Genomic DNA, 16,645 nt, shown 5'->3' on the forward strand with positions numbered 1-16,645 from the left:
AGTCAGGTCACATCCATAATTGTGGGTGGGTCTGCACCAGCCAATAAGACGGCCCCCAAACAAATCCTTGCATGATGAAGCACGATGGAGGGGTAAAAGAATGAGCTGCCCAGGTGGGATGGGATAGGGCGGTTAGCGGGGCACCATGCGAGAATGCACTGAGTGTGAGCCCCGACAGTGCTCTTCTCTACCTAGGCACAGCAGGATTGGATCCCTGATTCAACCATCTCGTGTGCTTGTTTCTGCCCAGTCTATCTGCAAAGTAGATGCCCCTCTTTCCTGCAGCTTTGTGAATCACAGGCCACCTTCAAACCCTTTCGCGGTTGTTTGCCCTCTCTGCCTCATCCTCGTCGCACTTTCTTCCTCACGTAGACCACCTTTTCCACAATCCAAACCCACGAAATAAAACCCTCTCCACGAAACAAGATGGCAGGCGGCGGTCCAGGAGCAAACTCGCGTGGCCGAGGTGGCAAGTTCAGGAAGTTCACCCGTGGTGGTATGTCAGAATAACACCAGATCACCCCTCTCCTACTGCCGTTCAAAAGTGTTAACAAACTTCCTTTGCCATAGGTGGAAAGCACTTCTCTCGGGACCTGCGACCTGTCGATTCCGAGGGCAACGAGATCAGCATGTGGAGTGCCGGTGCCAAGAAGGACGACGATGATGATTCTGAAGAGGACGAGGAGGAGGACTCTGATGAGGAAGACTCTGACGAGGAAGGCGGCCAGTCTGGTGCCCAGGGTGGTGCGGCCAGCCGTGAGGATCGCAAGAAGGAGAAGAAGGCCCGCAAGGAGGCAGCCATCGCCAGAGCCAAGGCCCAGGCTGTCCAAGTCGGAGACCTTCCTCCCAGCGATTCCGAGGAGGAGGAGGACAGCGACGAGGACATGCCTGCCAACCCCAACCACTCCAAGGCTGCCCGCAACCAGACCAAGACTGTCATTTCAACGGACGTGGACGAGGCAACCGAAGGCGTGAAGGCCTTGGATGTGCAGCCCCAGAGCCGCCGCGAGCGAGAGTCGCTCGAGGCAGCGCAGGCTAAGGAGAGATACCGTAAGCTCCATGAGGCGGGCAAGACAGACGAGGCCAAGGCCGACTTGGCTCGGCTGAGAGTCATCCGTGAGAAGAGAGAGGCAGAGGCTGCCCGGAAGCAGGTACGTGGTGCATATGAGTATATTGTAGCTCGACTCCTGCTAACCCCTTCAGGCTGAGAAAGAAGAGCGCGAAGCCCAGGAGAAGGCCAAGAGGGCTGAAATAGAGGCAAAGGAGGCGAAGAAGAGAGATGCTGCGTTAGGCAAAGGAAAGGGCAAGAAGGCGAAATAAGAGCCATAGCTGACTCAGGGCTGTATACAAGAAACCTGCCGCTTGGATTTCCATCAACGGCGATGCGAATAAAGTCGACTGGTTCATCGCTGCCTCGATTACAACTGGCCTCTTAGACCGGCTCTCTGGCCAGATCCATCTAACCCTCTCAGGAGGCGAGCAACAAGATTCTGGTTCCGTAATACAATGCAGGTCTGAAACCACTGCTCCCTATCGTACACCCATTTACACCGTTTTACATGCCATATATGCCATCCGTGCCAACGCTCTCTTTCCAGAATTCGTCGAAGTCTATACCGTTAGATTGAAATAGATCCCTGATCTTTTGAGCGACCTCAATCTGCTTTTCTGCCCCGAAGCCCCCTGGCTGTGATGATTCGAACTGGACAATCTCAATCCAGCGAAAGAACAAATCCTCTTTACCCACAGCAGCAAGCGCATCGCGGAAAGCGAACACGTGCCTCCTCCGTTCATCGTCCTGAGCATTTTCACTCATCTTCAAATCGATACAGAGCCACCCAGACTCCTTGTTGTGTATCAACACTAGGGTCTTGAAGGCGTCTAGTGCAATGACGTTCTTGTCCACCAAGGTTGTGGCATGAACCATGGCAGCCCAGTCAAGATCCCACTCTCCGTTTATCGTGAGGTATCCCGTCTTCTCGTTGAGCAGCATCGGGGAGGTTGCCACTCCGACATATGACAAGAGAACGCTCCTACCGTCCGAGTTTTCCAGCACGTCGCCGATGTTACGGTCCCAGCTCCGGCTCCGCCTGACGTAGATTTCCCTGTCTCTAAAGCCAACGTTCCACCTCCAGCGGACAGGGCTGCCATGTGTTTGGCTAAAGACAAACTCGAGTGGCCACGGCCAGACGAAGATGGCCAGGACAAAGTCCAGCATGAAGCTAAAGGCTCGCCGAAGGACAGTGAATGTAAGCTCCTTCCAAGGGGTCTCGGCTGCAATGACGGTGGTCTCGTTGGCGTATCCAAGGAAGGATAGTAAAAGGTCCAGATAATACGGACCGATATACCAAACGCGCCAGGCGAACAGCAGGGCGATGCTCAGGTTTAATGCAACTGGCACGGCGAATATCTTCCTTTTGAATTCCCAAGGCTTGAAATCCACGTGAGCAATGTAGACATGCTTTTCAGAAAGAGAATCCAGAAAAGGCTGTAAGACTTCTGGGGCCTTCTTGAATGGCATTGGGAGCGTCCCCGAGACTGCGCTCTTTGGCTTCACTGCTGTCCTTTTCTTCGGTGCCATGTTGAGCGTAGAGGAGCAGATAGAGCTTTGCGCAATGTGAGAGGTGGCTTATAATAGCTCAGACTGCTCTGTCCCAAATACTCCAGGTCTCTCTTAACTGTGTAGGTTACGGGCCGTGGCGGTAAAGAAGTCTGCCGTGTCGATGAGGATTTCTATCATTGAGGTCGGAGAAAACGGGAGTGGCGCACTGCGTACCTAATTGACCACTCTAAATCACTGTAGGCTGGGCACCTTACGCACGCCCTGACCCAAATGCAGAATGGCTCTTCCTTGTAGAGCATCGCATCTAGCAGGGGTCAAGCCGCCTATAGTGAGAAGTTCAAGGGACCCCCCGGGAACTGCCTGTGGAGGGCTGTTTTAGTGGCTGTCGGGTCCCGGACCCAGTCGGTCGCCGCGCTCCAAAATTTCAATCGGGTTCCGAGTCGCGGTTCAAAAGCTCAAGCTCTCGCGAGCGCATTCACTCTTCAACGATTCGGTTCTTTGCCTGCGACAGCAAGGAAACTCTCCATGGCACACCCCCAGCGAACGTGTGCTGCTTAGATCGAGGATGATGACAAGGCATCAACTGCAGGTAAGCCACATTTGGGAATGCATGGCATTGTTCATACCTACTAACAAGATCTCTCAAGAAGCAGGGCTCTTCCTCAGTTTGCCTACTGTGTCGCCATAGGTTTGCTCTGGCACAAGGCCTCCGACCGCGGCCGCTCCAGTATACTACTACTTCACTGCGAACATCTCCTCTGTCTACGGCGCCGCTTAAACCTCGTGCTAATTCCACTCCGCTTTGGAAATCGGCACGACAGGTCTTGGGTGATCGTACAGGTGTTCGGCGCGCTCACAGCAACAGCGGGCCCTCTTCTCAAGATGGGGTTCCAAATGGTCAGACAACTAGGCCTCAGACCTCTTCCAAGCAGTCTTGGTCTATTCCAACAAAATCCTCGTGGGGTGGAGGATGGGGCGCTGCAGCTCAGGGTCCATCGAGCGGCGTCAACCCAGGCTCGAAAACAGATGGTGATGGCGGTAGCAATCTACTGCCACATGAGAAATTAGCTCGTGATCGTGCTCGCCTGAAGGCATCTACAACACAACCCACAGCGGCTGTTGGTCAGAGTCTTAATCTCAGTCAAGCTTCCACTGAGCAGTCCTCGAACTTCGACCGGACTCATATAGGTACGACAAGGGCCGCTGACAAAAATGGATGGACCCGGAGACGAGACAGCCCTGCACCCGCCTTCCCATCCAAGAGCTCTTACGGACTTGGCCATTTTCTCCCGAAGAATACAGTGCCTGCACGGACATCTCGTGTTCGCAAGATCGGCCAGCCAAGTCACCCGGGGAGCACGTCGCAAGATCCTCAGGAGCCGCCGAATGTTCATAGATCACTGCGGACTCCTTTAAATGCTGCGGAAAGAGGGGCAGGGCGAGACCGGTCTCACAACCGACGTGAAAATTGGGGAAATGATGGATCCGGAGGTCTGCCTCCTAGTCGGAATAACGATGGCTCTCATCAATTTACTAAAAGCGATGGACATGAGCGGCGGCTTCCCTCCCAGCCGCTGATGCGCAGTACCGCGGACTCTAGTCGTGCTTCAACAAGTGTCTCACAAGAATGGGGGCAGCTAAATCGACGGAATAGTGGTTCTCCTACAGAATCTTCCTTCGGCCGGTACCGAGGCAATGCAGAGGGACGGCGACGACCAGATCCTCCTAGCAGAAGGATCCTTGGCGATAATGCATTGAAGAAAGCAGGGACAGAGCAAGCGGACGATGATGCATACATGAATCAATTCCAAAGTCGACTAGTTGGGGCTGAACCTGGCAGAACTACACGCACAGCCTCGAGCATTGACAAGAACGAGAGCTGGGTAGACAGAACAAAATCTGTAACGCAAATCGAGCAGGACGGCCAAAGTTCCAAAGCTCGTACTTTCCTGGCGGCCACATCTACCCCGAATATAGAAGCTAGAGGTCGAGGTAGAGAACGCCCAGAGAAACCCAAGAAAAAAGCGAGGCCTCAAAGACGAAATTCGCACGGGCAGGACGAGGAAGATGAGGATGAGGGTTGGCTCAGAGCAGAGGAGCGCCGTCGGCGGAGAGAAGAGAAGCAAGCGGAGAAAGAAAGAGAACTTGCGGAAGCAGGTCCAACGCCGATTCTACTCCCTGAATTTATAAGTGTCTCTAATCTTGCCGGGGCGCTCGGGGTCAAGTCAGAACTTTTTATCGAGCAACTCGGCGAACTCGGCTTCGAAAACATCAGCTATGATAGTATCATGACGGGAGAGACAGCAGCGCTTGTCGCTGGTGAATATGGATTCGACCCAACGGTGAACACGGGAGATGATGTTGACCTGAAGCCTCGCCCGCCGCCGTCAGACCTCTCCTCGTTGCCTCCTCGACCTCCCATTGTGACTATTATGGGTCATGTTGACCACGGTAAGACCACCATGCTAGATTGGCTTCGCAAGTCTTCTGTTGCTGCCCAAGAGCATGGTGGCATCACGCAGCATATTGGTGCATTCTCTGTCAGGCTCTCCACAGGGAAGCAGATCACCTTCCTTGACACGCCCGGCCACGCGGCCTTCCTGACCATGCGCCAGCGAGGAGCAAATGTCACGGACATCGTCATTTTGGTTGTTGCAGCCGATGACAGCGTCAAACCCCAGACGTTAGAAGCCCTGAAGCATGCGCGAGCTGCCAAAGTTCCGATCATTGTCGCAATCAACAAGATAGACAAGGATGAGGCCCGCGTCGACCACGTCAAGGCAGATCTAGCACGCCATGGAATTGAAATAGAGGATTTTGGTGGTGATGTTCAAGTCGTCTGTGTCAGTGGTAAGACCGGCGAAGGAATGAACGATTTGGAGGAGAACATCCTTACTCTATCCGAAATTTTAGACGTCCGGGCTGAGACTGACGGAATGGCGGAGGGGTGGATTCTCGAGGCCAGCATCAAGCCAATCGGCAAGGTAGCAACTGTCCTTGTGAAGCGTGGAACTCTGCGAATAGGTGATTACATTGTGGCAGGTACAACTTGGGCAAAGGTTCGAGTCATCCGAAATGAGGCCGGCGTGGACATTGAAGAAGCAGCACCAGGGACGGCAGTGGAAATTTTGGGTTGGAGAGGAGACCCTATTGCAGGCGACGAAGTCATTCAAGCGCCGGATGAGTCGAAGGCAAAGATAGCGACACATTACCGCGAAGAAATCCGGGACCGCGAGAGTGCTGTTGCTACTAAAGCTGCACAAGAACAACAGGAGCGAGAGAAGGCTGAAAAGGAGAACACGGAGGATACGCCAGAGCCTGAGGAGTCTGGCACGAAGATCGTCAACTTCATCGTCAAAGGCGATGTCGTGGGTTCTGTAGAGGCTGTGTGTGCTGCGATTATGGAAATTGGCAGTAATGAGGTTCGACCAAGAGTTCTGCGATCATCAGCCGGCCAGGTCACCGAGTCAGACGTCGATCATGCGGCTACATCCAAGGGCATGATCATCAGCTTCAACAACCCTATTGCAGGGTTTATCAAGCAGAGAGCAAAGGACGCCGGGGTCAAGATCCTTGACTATAATGTTATTTACCATCTCACGGATGAGGTGAAGGACAGGTTATCCGACTTGTTACCACCATTAATCTCTACCAGGGTTGTTGGCGAGGCAGAGGTCTTGCAGGTCTTCCCTATCAACCTGAAGGGGCGGGTGTTCAAGAATATTGCCGGATGCAGGGTGCGTAACGGTCAGATAAGCAGGACCGCGAAATACCGCGTACTGCGGAGTGGGGAGAATGTCTTCCAAGGTAAAATTACACACTCAATTGAAAATGTCAAGGCCCCTGCTAACATGATACAGGGTCTTTGGACTCACTGAAGCATGGCAAGAAGGATGTTGATGAGATGAAGAAAGGATCGGAATGTGGAATTTCATTCGAAGGCTGGGATGATATTCGACAGGGCGATCAAATTCAAGCGTATGAAGAGACACAGGAGAAACGGCATTTGTAGATTATAATCAACCAAAGCCTGGCATTCGAAAGACGGCAACTAAAGGCGATAGACAGATCCAATTGTGATCTACCTGTACATACTTGTTGATACACCTCTCTTGTAAATGTTACAAATGTAAGATTAATTGTACAGCCTCTTCAAGGCACGTTTCAGCAATGAATTTCTATCTGCGTAGACGAGTCTAGCCCTTCTTTGGGGCTGTCAACGATGCTGACATGAATGTCCGAGTATTAGTTGTGGCTCGTGCTCTCTCCTTCTCAAGCCTAGCCAGTCCAATTCTGTCAGTAACGGGTTGAGCGTTCATTATATTATCAAAATCGTTGTCCTCCTCTGAGCCATTATCCGAATCAGCTTCAATATCTGAGTCGACCTGGAGATGCTGCGGTCGGGGTATAGTTTCTGGCGCCTTCTTCTGGTCTGAGTCTGATGGATTCGAGAAAGGCTTTGAGGCGAGAACCTTTCTGCGTATTTCCTCCATTTCCGCATCATCATCACTGTCGTCCGATATCGCATATGAATCCTTCTCCTCTACCTCATCCTCTTTTGGTTGCGGTTTCTTGCCGAGGTATATTCCATCCACACTAGCGTCGTCGTCGTCGTCGCCGTTCTCTTGGCCGTCCTCGCCGTCCTGGCTATTTTCATCGTCATCATCATCCTCCTCCTTCTCGTCATCATCGGAATCGGGGACTGGGCGGCGATTAACATTGCCCCCTTTCCACAGGTCTGAATCTGATCCCTCCTCACGACTCTCCGCATACTCCTTCTCTAATCTCTCCATCCATTCTTCTTCTGTCTTCTTGATTGCCTTGTCATCCTCACATGCTGCATACTTCTTGAGCAAGCTTGAATTGATCTCGAGGAAGGCACTTCCATAGGAGAATGGTGCAAGGACCTGCTCGGCCCAATCCGGGTGTCCACAAATGTAGAACGCAGCGGCAAGAGCCTCGACGCAGTTCAGGCGCCACGGCTTCCCGTAGTTGACAGTGTTCGCAGCTACAAGGTAGGGCAGCAGCCTCTCACACTTGCCTCCCACTTTGGCCCATTGTATTTCCTTCATCCTCGCCCAGGAGCACTCCACGACGGCGGCTCCATACTGGTCCATGAGTTCCCGATCAGCCGGGGACAGCACCCGTTTCCCATTTGGTGTTATGATGACGCCGTTGTGTCTCTGGCCAACATGAAGCTCGCGCATCATGCCTAGTTTCATCAGCTTCTTACCCGAGCATCGCTTTGGGTCGCAATGGCCTAGATCCCAGCAGGCGGCTTTGTACGAGGGGCGCGGGGTGACATTGTCGGAGTCCGCAGAGGGTCCTTGGCCCCTTGAACGTGGTGGCCCGCCATAGTTCTTCTTCCCTCTTGAGGAAAAGCCATCCTTCTTGTGTCGGACCATCTCTTTAGTGGTGTCTCTGGCGGCGCTTTGGATTTGTGTAGCTTTTGGGCGAAGTGTCGTCTTGTCGAGATGGGCGCAAGAATTCGATTGTTTGCCGCCACCCCACCAACTGTGATAAGATAAGGTCAACAGTCACTTCCAAGGTTAGCAAGGCCCGGGACCAGGTGAGATTAGTGAGGAGACGACGCCCCTGTCGACCCCTGCTAGGAGCCTACCAACGTACCTAGCTACCGCCTACCTGATCGTTAGCCCCTCAAGCACACGGATTTATTGTCTCTAGAGTGCGATAGGCTGCTAAGACTACCTAGGTAGGCAGAGCTCACCAGGCTTGGTGCTAATAATTCCCACCTCACCCAAATAAACCGCTGCGTTGCGTGGCCAGAAAGGCGCATCACTTCGTATCGCCTCAGGAACCTTACGAAGCTTCGTTCGCAACTCTCATCAGCCTGCACGAACCCGGCCCTCTCAAATCTCTGCTGGCCGTAATCGCGACACTCAAGACGGAGGCAGCCCGGCGACGGCAGACAACCTCAGCTTCTCCCCCGCAAGAGCGGCTCAGCATCCACGACGATGGAGGCGGCATCTGCGCGCGCCGCCGCCAGAGACCAGTGGGGGACAATGGGCGGTGCTCATGCCCCCTCGCAACTCCAGCGCTTCATCCAGGCTGCTTGCAGCCCCGAGAACTACGAGCCCAACCTTGCGCTGAATCTCGAGATCGCCGACCTGATCAATTCTAAGAAGGGCTCCGCCCCGCGCGAGGCCGGCGTGGCCATTGTCAACTACGTGAACCACCGCAACCCAAACGTCGCATTGCTGGCCCTCAACCTGCTGGACATCTGCGTCAAGAACTGCGGATACCCTTTTCATCTGCAAATAGCCACCAAGGAGTTCCTCAATGAGCTCGTCCGTCGGTTTCCAGAGCGGCCCCCCATCCGCCCAACCAGGGTGCAGATGAAGATCCTCGAGGCGATAGAGGAGTGGCGGAGTACAATCTGCGAGACAAGCCGGTACAAGGAAGATCTAGGCTTCATACGGGATATGCACCGTTTGCTGAGCTACAAGGGCTACACATTCCCCGAAGTCAGAAGAGACGATGCCGCCGTCCTCAACCCCAGTGATGTAGGTTGCTCGGCAGCTCATCGCCTCGTTCAATTGCAAACTAACAGCTTTAGAATCTAAAATCAGCTGAAGAAATGGAGGAGGAAGAGCGGGAAGCGCAGTCGGCGAAGCTGCAGGAGCTTATTCGAAGAGGGGCACCCGAGGATCTGCAGGAAGCAAATCGATTGATGAAGATCATGGCGGGCTATGACACGAGAACAAAAGTCGACTACCGTGCCAAGGCTGCGGAGGAAGTCTCCAAGATCCAAGCAAAAGCCAGACTTCTGGAGGAAAGACTGGAATCGTTCAAACCAGGGGACACGATGAAAGACGGTGATGTCTTTCAAGAGCTTGCTTCGGCACTGCAGAGTGCGCAGCCCAAGATCCAAAAGATGTGCGAGGAAGAGTCAGACGACCACGAAGCTGTTGCAAAATTGTTGGAGATCAATGACAGTATACATCGGACCGTGGAGAGGTACAAGCTGATGAAGAAGGGCGATCTAGAAGCAGCTGCTAAGGTTGCTCGAGGTGAACATGTCCCGCAGAGCAGTGCTGGGGATGCTGGGACGAGCTCAGCAAACGAGCTATCTCTTATTGACTTTGATGCTGATGCCGAAGCGAATGGCACAAGCAGTGCCTCTCAATCAAATCCGCAAGCTGGCGGTCTCGAGAACGACCTTCTTGGGCTTTCCATTGGCGACAGTAGCAATTTCGGCCAGACAGGAGGCATTGCTCTGGGATTCGGGGCCAATACCAGTGAGTAGTGCATTTGCTCATCACATTACCTATAGCGACTTACAGTTTGCAGATATTCCTGGACCGGCTTTGTTGTCATCTATGACCCAAAATAGCAGCGCGAAGGGGCCGGCATCAGCACCAACACCACCGTCCTTTTCCCCATTCTCCGCATTCACCTCGGCGCCGTCAGGATCTCAAAGCAACACACCACAGCCCCCACAGTATCAGCAGTCTGCTTTCTCGGTCCCGTCGAAGCCAGCAGCAGACCCATTTGCTGCCCTTGCCTCGCCCTCGTTCAGCTCTAAACCGGCCACGCCGATCCCAGCTCAACCCACTGCAACAAATGATGATGATGAATGGTCCTTCTCGTCAGCTCTACCCAGTGAGGTACCAGCACTGCCAAGAGAGCACAAAACTGTAGTAAGCAATACGAATTTGAAGATCGATATGCTTGCAAACAGGATAACGGCATCGGCAAACAATCTAAGCCTGTTATTTGCGTTTACAAACAACACAGCTCAGTCAGTATCGGAGCTTCACTTTCAGTTGGCTGTCACCAAGGTAAGAACTGATCTGACATGACCCAAATATGTCCACACGAGCGATGTGCTAATGTATGCTTGTCACAAAGGGATATGAGTTGCAGCTGAAACCACAATCGGGGCGGAATCTAGAACCCAAGCAAAGCCGAGGTGTCACCCAAGCTATTGAGGTATGGCACGCTGGGGATAAAGGCAAGAAAGTCGAGTCTATCAAGCTACGGTGGAGGGTAGCCTACAAAGTCGGTGGAGAGATGAAAACAGAAATGGGAGAGATCCCAGAGTTTAGCCTTGCGTGATGATGAGAGTGATTAAGCGGCTAGAGCATGAAGCGCATGGCATTGCTGCTCATGATGGATATTTGTATTGAACCTGCTCTGCAATAGGAACCATTTAGACTAAAATCCAGAGCCCAGCCAACCCATGACGATAATTGGACTTGGGGAATTCTATCCCTGGTAGGAAGTTGTTAATCGTGATCTTGGAGGTCGATTCAGGCGCATACTGCCTACGAGGGCAGGTATTACATGGTGCCGCGTACCTACCAGCCAGATTGCAGTGGATTGGTGCTGACATGTCCTAAATTAGGTGGGCAGATGGCTCGAGTATCCACCCCAATTTTGCTCTTGCGCATCAATTCAGGTCTCTTCACGTTTCTCAATTTACTCAGCCAAGTTTGCGCATTCTGCATTCCAACAATTCCCGACGAGACCGGAACGGTGGATCGATCGCTCAAGAGGGGATTGGGACCTTCAAACTGGTCGAGGTGAACAGTGATTACGGAATGTCTAGAATGGGGTCGGACGATTCGCTGGACGGCCATCGCGCTCGCCGGCGCAAGCTTGACGATGAAGACGACAGCTATAGTCGCGAAAGGAAACACTACCCTGGTGACGAATTGGATCGACCGAGCAAACGTGATCGATCGCGAGAGAGGCCTCGACGAAGATCACGAAGTCCCAGGAAACACCGTTCACGGGACAGAGCGCGTGAGAGGCGCCGAGAAGATCTTTCCGATGAATATACAGCACGCAACGAAAGAGAGCGCAAGGATGATTCCGACAGTTATTACAAGGAGCGGCGGCGAAGGCGATCGCCGGACGAGGACAGGGCGCGCAGAAGAAGAAAAGACAGAACGTCAGAAGACGAGGATCGCCCTGCTGTCCGGCGAGGCGGACCACTACCGTCACAAGCCGATTCGTTTGCCATAACTAAAGGAGAGGTACCAGAGAAGCCTAAAGAGAAACCAAACTTTGGAATCACCGGAGCTCTTGCTGCTGCATCAAATTCTGTCGTTCAGGCAGATGGCTCGTCCATCACGTTAAAATACCATGAACCTCCCGAAGCACGCAAACCAGCCCCGAAGGACCAATGGAAGTTATTTGTGTTCAAAGGCTCGGACATCGTCGACACGATAGACCTGAACAATCGAAGTTGCTGGCTGGTCGGAAGAGAAACGGCAGTTGTGGACTTGCCCGCCGAGCACCCAAGCATCAGCAAGCAGCACGCAGTGATTCAGTTTCGGTACACTGAGAAGAGGAACGAGTTTGGCGACAAGATAGGACGGGTCAAGCCCTACTTGATCGATCTCGAAAGCGCAAATGGCACAAAGCTCAACAAGGAGAAGGTCCCAGACAGTAGGTATCTGGAGCTGAGAGATAAGGATATGATCCAATTCGGGCATTCAACACGGGAATATGTGTTAATGCTGGCCCCCAGGGACTAAGTGGTTGATAGGCTTGTGGCCGAGGCCTGGCCTGGAATTGGAACAGCAGTCTCATTCTCGGTGTTAACGCTGCGCCGTTGAACTCGACTTGTTTGAGAACAGTCCTAGTCAAAGCTCAAGCCAACAGGCAAGGTAGTTGTTGACTCGGCGATGGCTTAACTCACGGTCGAGCTGATCTCGCAAGCATCAGAGTTAATACGCCTGAATATATCAATACCTCATGAAGAGTGGCAGTATTTTGAGAGGACTGTCCTCCTAATTACATCATTATCTGATATCAGCTGGGTTCTTCTCACGAATAGTGAGGGAGTAGGCTGCTATATCATCATGGTTATCTTGGCTTGTCAACGAGCATTCGGCGGCCGCCTAACTTCCCACAGTATTGGTCACGCCCATCAATCTTGGCAGCATTGTTATGTCCTCTTTCTTGGACTCTGCGATGGTGAAATTCCGCTCCTTGCAGTTGTAAATGCTAGTGACGACTTCAGATCAGCAGCATTCGGCGTTGACTCACAAGTTCTCTAATAACAGGGCCATGCCTGAGTTTTCAGAGACAAAATCATTTGAGTTTAGTTGACCAGGCAAACGAAACAGTGACCCTAGATGTGTCATGGTAGGCACCAGCAATAGACTAGAAGCTACTTAAGCTTTCTCGGGACGTTGCGCGTCATGTGTCAAGAGAGAGGCGGGTGTTCCCATGTTGACCATGCACAACGGTCACCTGCCAGGATCAGTCACCACCACCATATTCCCTCTTAGTAGCGGGGAGATGCAACGCGCACAGTTCTTCAGTGCCGCGAGATCTGATAGAAGAATCGCCTAGATTCCACCCGTCCTGGAGTTTCCTGGCCTAATGCCTCTCGAGGCGAGGATGTCGAGCGGCTGATCAGCGATGGCAGCAGCTGCTTTGAGACCTCGGCGTCTCACAGAAACCCAGAAATTGACTGAGCGATCAAATAATAATTAGACAGGGAGACTGGTCGTGGGCCTGCTGCTCTGCTGGGATTCCCCGCGACACCCGAGTGGTCCCCTGCAAGCCACCATCACTGCCATCCCACGCGGCTGAGACGGAAGACTAAATAATCCTTTGTAGCACTGTTGCGCAGCAGATGGAGTGAGGTCCCTCGTTACCGACCTGGCTGACCTCCCCAGAAACCAGGGGTTGTTGACACCGCTCAGCATGCAAAACAGAACAAAAATCTTCGATACGAAACCCACCAGCGACCGCAGTCTCTCATTTGTGAGGCTCGGAACGGTCAAGTGCACAGTGGAGGGTTTAGCTTTCAGATGCATGCAGTGGCACAACAGCTGAAGAGTCTACATTCCTAGGTAGTGTAGTTTAATACCAAACATCAAGCCGAATTTGCACAGTCTCCCACCTACATTGAGTTTAAAGCTACCCAGAACTACCTAAGCACTGACGCCCAACGCCAGAGACAGCTCAGCTTCCTAGCGCAAGGCTTCTCTACTATGTATGTAGTGGACAAGGGGGAAGCTGTAAATGGCCCGTTTGAGTGTGTTATTTCTCCAATGACGCTGACAGCTTACCCCGGCCATACATCGAGGGGTCTTCGGTATGATATTAGTGCATGCAGCCCCTGTCCATAGACGTCTCATTGGGGGCTCAGCAGGGCCAAGCTCGTGGGCCGTAGCGTCACAAAACGTGTGCCTTGTGACAAAACACTTTCTCCTGAACCAGCTCGCCCTTTCCCTCCTGTCCAGGTCCAGTCCAGTGCGGCCGTGGTGCTCTGGTATCCATAACTCCAGGTCTCTTTAGACTTCCAACTGGGTGAATGCGGCTGCAGAATCTATTCGGGTTTCCGTCTCATTCCATACAAAGCATTTCCTCTGTTGTTGGTTCTCGGTCTCTCCGCTGAACTTGCACCAATATCCATTCATATATCTGTCTGTCTGCCTCTGACCGACACATACATACCGACCCTTGACAGGTACATCCTTGGCCATGATTCGCCGCCCAGGCAGATGAGAAGCTTGTCCTTTCATTCGTTTAGCTGGCATCTTCCTGTTTCTCCGGGCATATTCAGGGCTAACAACTCGAAAGCCCAGGTGGCAATAATTGAAAGAGCGGGAACGAATGTCGGTCTTTTGATTGACGACAACACTTCACGACACAGCTGAGAGCCCTCCGGGCAAAGGCCAAATCTATCATCAGGCGGGATACCTGGAGCAATATTTCAGGGAAATTTTCGACAGCTGTTTCATCAATCTCTTTCTTCTCCCCAACAAGCTTGCCAGCCTGCCAAATCCTGGCCCAACCAACTCCTCATGGTCAACAATACTGTCAAGGTCGACACAACCCCGTCCCTAGCAGCCAAACATGGTAAGTGCATATATCATTATTCTATTTTCGTTTGGTCCCGTTTTCTCTTGGCACACCCTCTTCAGATAGTGTCAATGACCCCTCAGGTTGTTGAGGAGATGTTTTGCTTACCGGCAGCGGTGATGGCCTTGTCTCCTGCAGGCGCGGGCCGCTCCCGCGCGGCGTCTCCCTAACTCTGTTGTTCTCGAATAGGACCCGGCCCCTGCATAGAAGATTGGTTGGTTATGGCATTTTGCTGACACTCCGTCCCCTTGGGCGAATCTAGGGATCCATCAACAAGCAAATATCTCGGTTCGAGTGCACGGCCGTGTATACTCATCCCGAGGCAAGGGTGGACATTGTTCTCATCCACGGTCTGAATGGCGAGCCGCAGAAGACGTGGACTGCAAAGAATGGCATCTTTTGGCCAACCGACCTCCTCCCTGACTCTCTGAAGGACGCACATGCCAATGTTCTTGTCTATGGATATAACGCTGATGTATACTCGTCTCGTAATGATAAGTATGCGCTACCTCTTCTCCAGAGACTTAGGCGATTGGCTGACCATGAGTTCTAGGAGCGCGAGCGACAATTTCATCTTTCACCATGCTCAGACTTTAATCACATCATTGACTTCTTACAGAAAAAGCGAAGACTCTACTCGTAATCCTATCATATGGGTGGCTCACAGTCTTGGCGGTATACTCCTTAAACGAGCACTCGAGTACTCCAACGATGTCCGAGTCAGCCAACATGAGGATTACCGTTCCATATATGTATCTACTTTCGGTATCATATTCCTCGGAACACCACACACCGGCTCCGGTCTAGCAACATGGGGTCATATGCTCCAGTCTATGTCTGATGTGATCATTCCAAAGAAGATCTTCGAGTCAGAACCAGTCTTGCTCAAGACTCTGAAGAAAGACAACGAGACACTTCAGAACATCAACAACCATTTCCTCGACATTTACCAGCGTTTCAGGATTCACATGGCCCATGAGAATCACAAGACAGACATCAAAGGATCAAAGTGAGTGCTCTACCCCCAACATCCTAGTCTTCTGGTCCGCCGTTGCTCCTTTTGACAGAACTACTTCGGTGTCTTGGAAGCTAACCATGAAACAGAGTATATGTTGTTGATTCGATATCCGCAAGCCCTCAACTTCCTGGTGTGATCTATTACGGCATTGAGGCTACGCACTCCGGCATGTGCAAATTCGAAAGTGCTACTGCCCCAGGTTATCGTACCGTCTCAACAGCAATCCGCGACTGGGTTCGCGAGGCTCCAACAGTAATTGCAATTCGCTGGCGAGTCGAAGACGAAGATCGACTCGTTCGCGCGAAACAGGAGATTGAGGAGAGAATTAGACCCTTTGTAAGTTAATCTTGAAACCCTCATTCGGTGATTCTATATGCAGCCGGGATAGCAATAGGTGTTGAAAAGGTGGCTAACAACCTGGATTATAGCTTACACAATCTGGCGGACAAGATTCGGTAGCATTAGGTATGTCTCCGGTACATGGGGTCTTTTCCCAGCTGTCATACATCTTCTGAGCCAACCCGCATCGTGCTCGAGGTCGATGACATTGAAGAGACATGACTACAGCTTGTGAGCGATTTTTGCTAACTTTTTTCTCTTCTCCTCCTACAGTGACGCGCAATAGCGATAATCCCGTGCCAATCGTGCTCTCACCAGATCTCAGCGCACCATCTCCTGTTCCACTACTCCCGAAGCCGTCAAATCAAGATTCTCAATTAGTCATAGAGTCTCAACCCTCGGATCCTTTGTTCATTCATCCAGAACCCTTTCGACCAAATTCTTTCTTCATCGGCCGCGAAGATGAACTCAAGGACCTTCATAAGATGCTTATGGATCGTAAACGTCGCTCGGAGGGCACATCTGCAGTATTGATCCAATGTCTGCCGGGTGGTGGCAAGACTCATTTAGCACGGCAGTATGTGTTTCATCACAAGGCAGAGTACCCTGGAGGCATATACTGGGTACGCGCCAAGTCAATCCAAGAAATGGAGTATTGGTACTGGCGCATTGCAAAACACGAAGCCTTGCGAGATCTTGTCGAAGATGAAGATCTTGAGAAGGATTTCGAGGAACTTCGGAACCCTCAAAAGATTGTCGAAATTGTACGAAAATGGCTTAACAGCTTCGAGGACTGGCTTTTGGTCTTGGATGGTATTCTGTTTGATACCCCCGGTGTGGAAAAATTCATACCGGACGCGCAAAACACCAGCATG

General features: G+C 52.1%; 6 protein-coding genes across 6 annotated transcripts; 4 read left to right on the plus strand and 2 right to left on the minus strand.

Moving 5' to 3' along the window:
- Positions 1-426: 426 nt before the first annotated feature.
- UCRPA7_2511 (putative casein kinase substrate phosphoprotein pp28 protein) lies at positions 427-1,320 on the plus strand (the record flags this gene model as incomplete). The annotated part of the gene is made up of 3 exons (XM_007915056.1): positions 427-496; positions 571-1,151; positions 1,204-1,320. 3 exons carry the CDS (start codon positions 427-429, stop codon positions 1,318-1,320), a joined length of 768 nt encoding a protein of 255 aa, XP_007913247.1.
- Positions 1,321-1,555: 235 nt separating this feature from the next.
- Positions 1,556-2,581, minus strand: UCRPA7_2512 (hypothetical protein; the record flags this gene model as incomplete). Its single annotated transcript, XM_007915089.1, has 1 exon — positions 1,556-2,581. The coding sequence occupies one exon, from the start codon at positions 2,579-2,581 to the stop codon at positions 1,556-1,558; it is 1,026 nt and encodes a 341-aa protein (XP_007913280.1).
- Positions 2,582-4,995: 2,414 nt separating this feature from the next.
- Positions 4,996-6,575, plus strand: UCRPA7_2513 (putative translation initiation factor if-2 protein; the record flags this gene model as incomplete). Its single annotated transcript, XM_007915090.1, has 2 exons — positions 4,996-6,370; positions 6,424-6,575. 2 exons carry the CDS (start codon positions 4,996-4,998, stop codon positions 6,573-6,575), a joined length of 1,527 nt encoding a protein of 508 aa, XP_007913281.1.
- Positions 6,576-6,759: 184 nt separating this feature from the next.
- Positions 6,760-7,968, minus strand: UCRPA7_2514 (putative duf367 domain-containing protein; the record flags this gene model as incomplete). The annotated part of the gene is made up of 1 exon (XM_007915065.1): positions 6,760-7,968. One exon carries the CDS (start codon positions 7,966-7,968, stop codon positions 6,760-6,762), a length of 1,209 nt encoding a protein of 402 aa, XP_007913256.1.
- A 618-nt stretch (positions 7,969-8,586) lies between these two features.
- On the plus strand, positions 8,587-9,830 carry UCRPA7_2515 (putative vhs domain-containing protein; the record flags this gene model as incomplete). Its single annotated transcript, XM_007915088.1, has 2 exons — positions 8,587-9,087; positions 9,141-9,830. The coding sequence occupies 2 exons, from the start codon at positions 8,587-8,589 to the stop codon at positions 9,828-9,830; spliced, it is 1,191 nt and encodes a 396-aa protein (XP_007913279.1).
- A 4,577-nt stretch (positions 9,831-14,407) lies between these two features.
- On the plus strand, positions 14,408-15,426 carry UCRPA7_2516 (putative and nb-arc domain protein; the record flags this gene model as incomplete). The annotated part of the gene is made up of 3 exons (XM_007915079.1): positions 14,408-14,410; positions 14,676-14,911; positions 15,033-15,426. The coding sequence occupies 3 exons, from the start codon at positions 14,408-14,410 to the stop codon at positions 15,424-15,426; spliced, it is 633 nt and encodes a 210-aa protein (XP_007913270.1).
- Positions 15,427-16,645: the final 1,219 nt, after the last annotated feature.

The sequence above is a fragment of the Phaeoacremonium minimum genome (genome assembly GCF_000392275.1).
Source record: "Phaeoacremonium minimum UCRPA7 unplaced genomic scaffold PA7_03_scaffold_162, whole genome shotgun sequence".
Lineage (NCBI taxonomy): Eukaryota > Fungi > Ascomycota > Sordariomycetes > Togniniales > Togniniaceae > Phaeoacremonium > Phaeoacremonium minimum.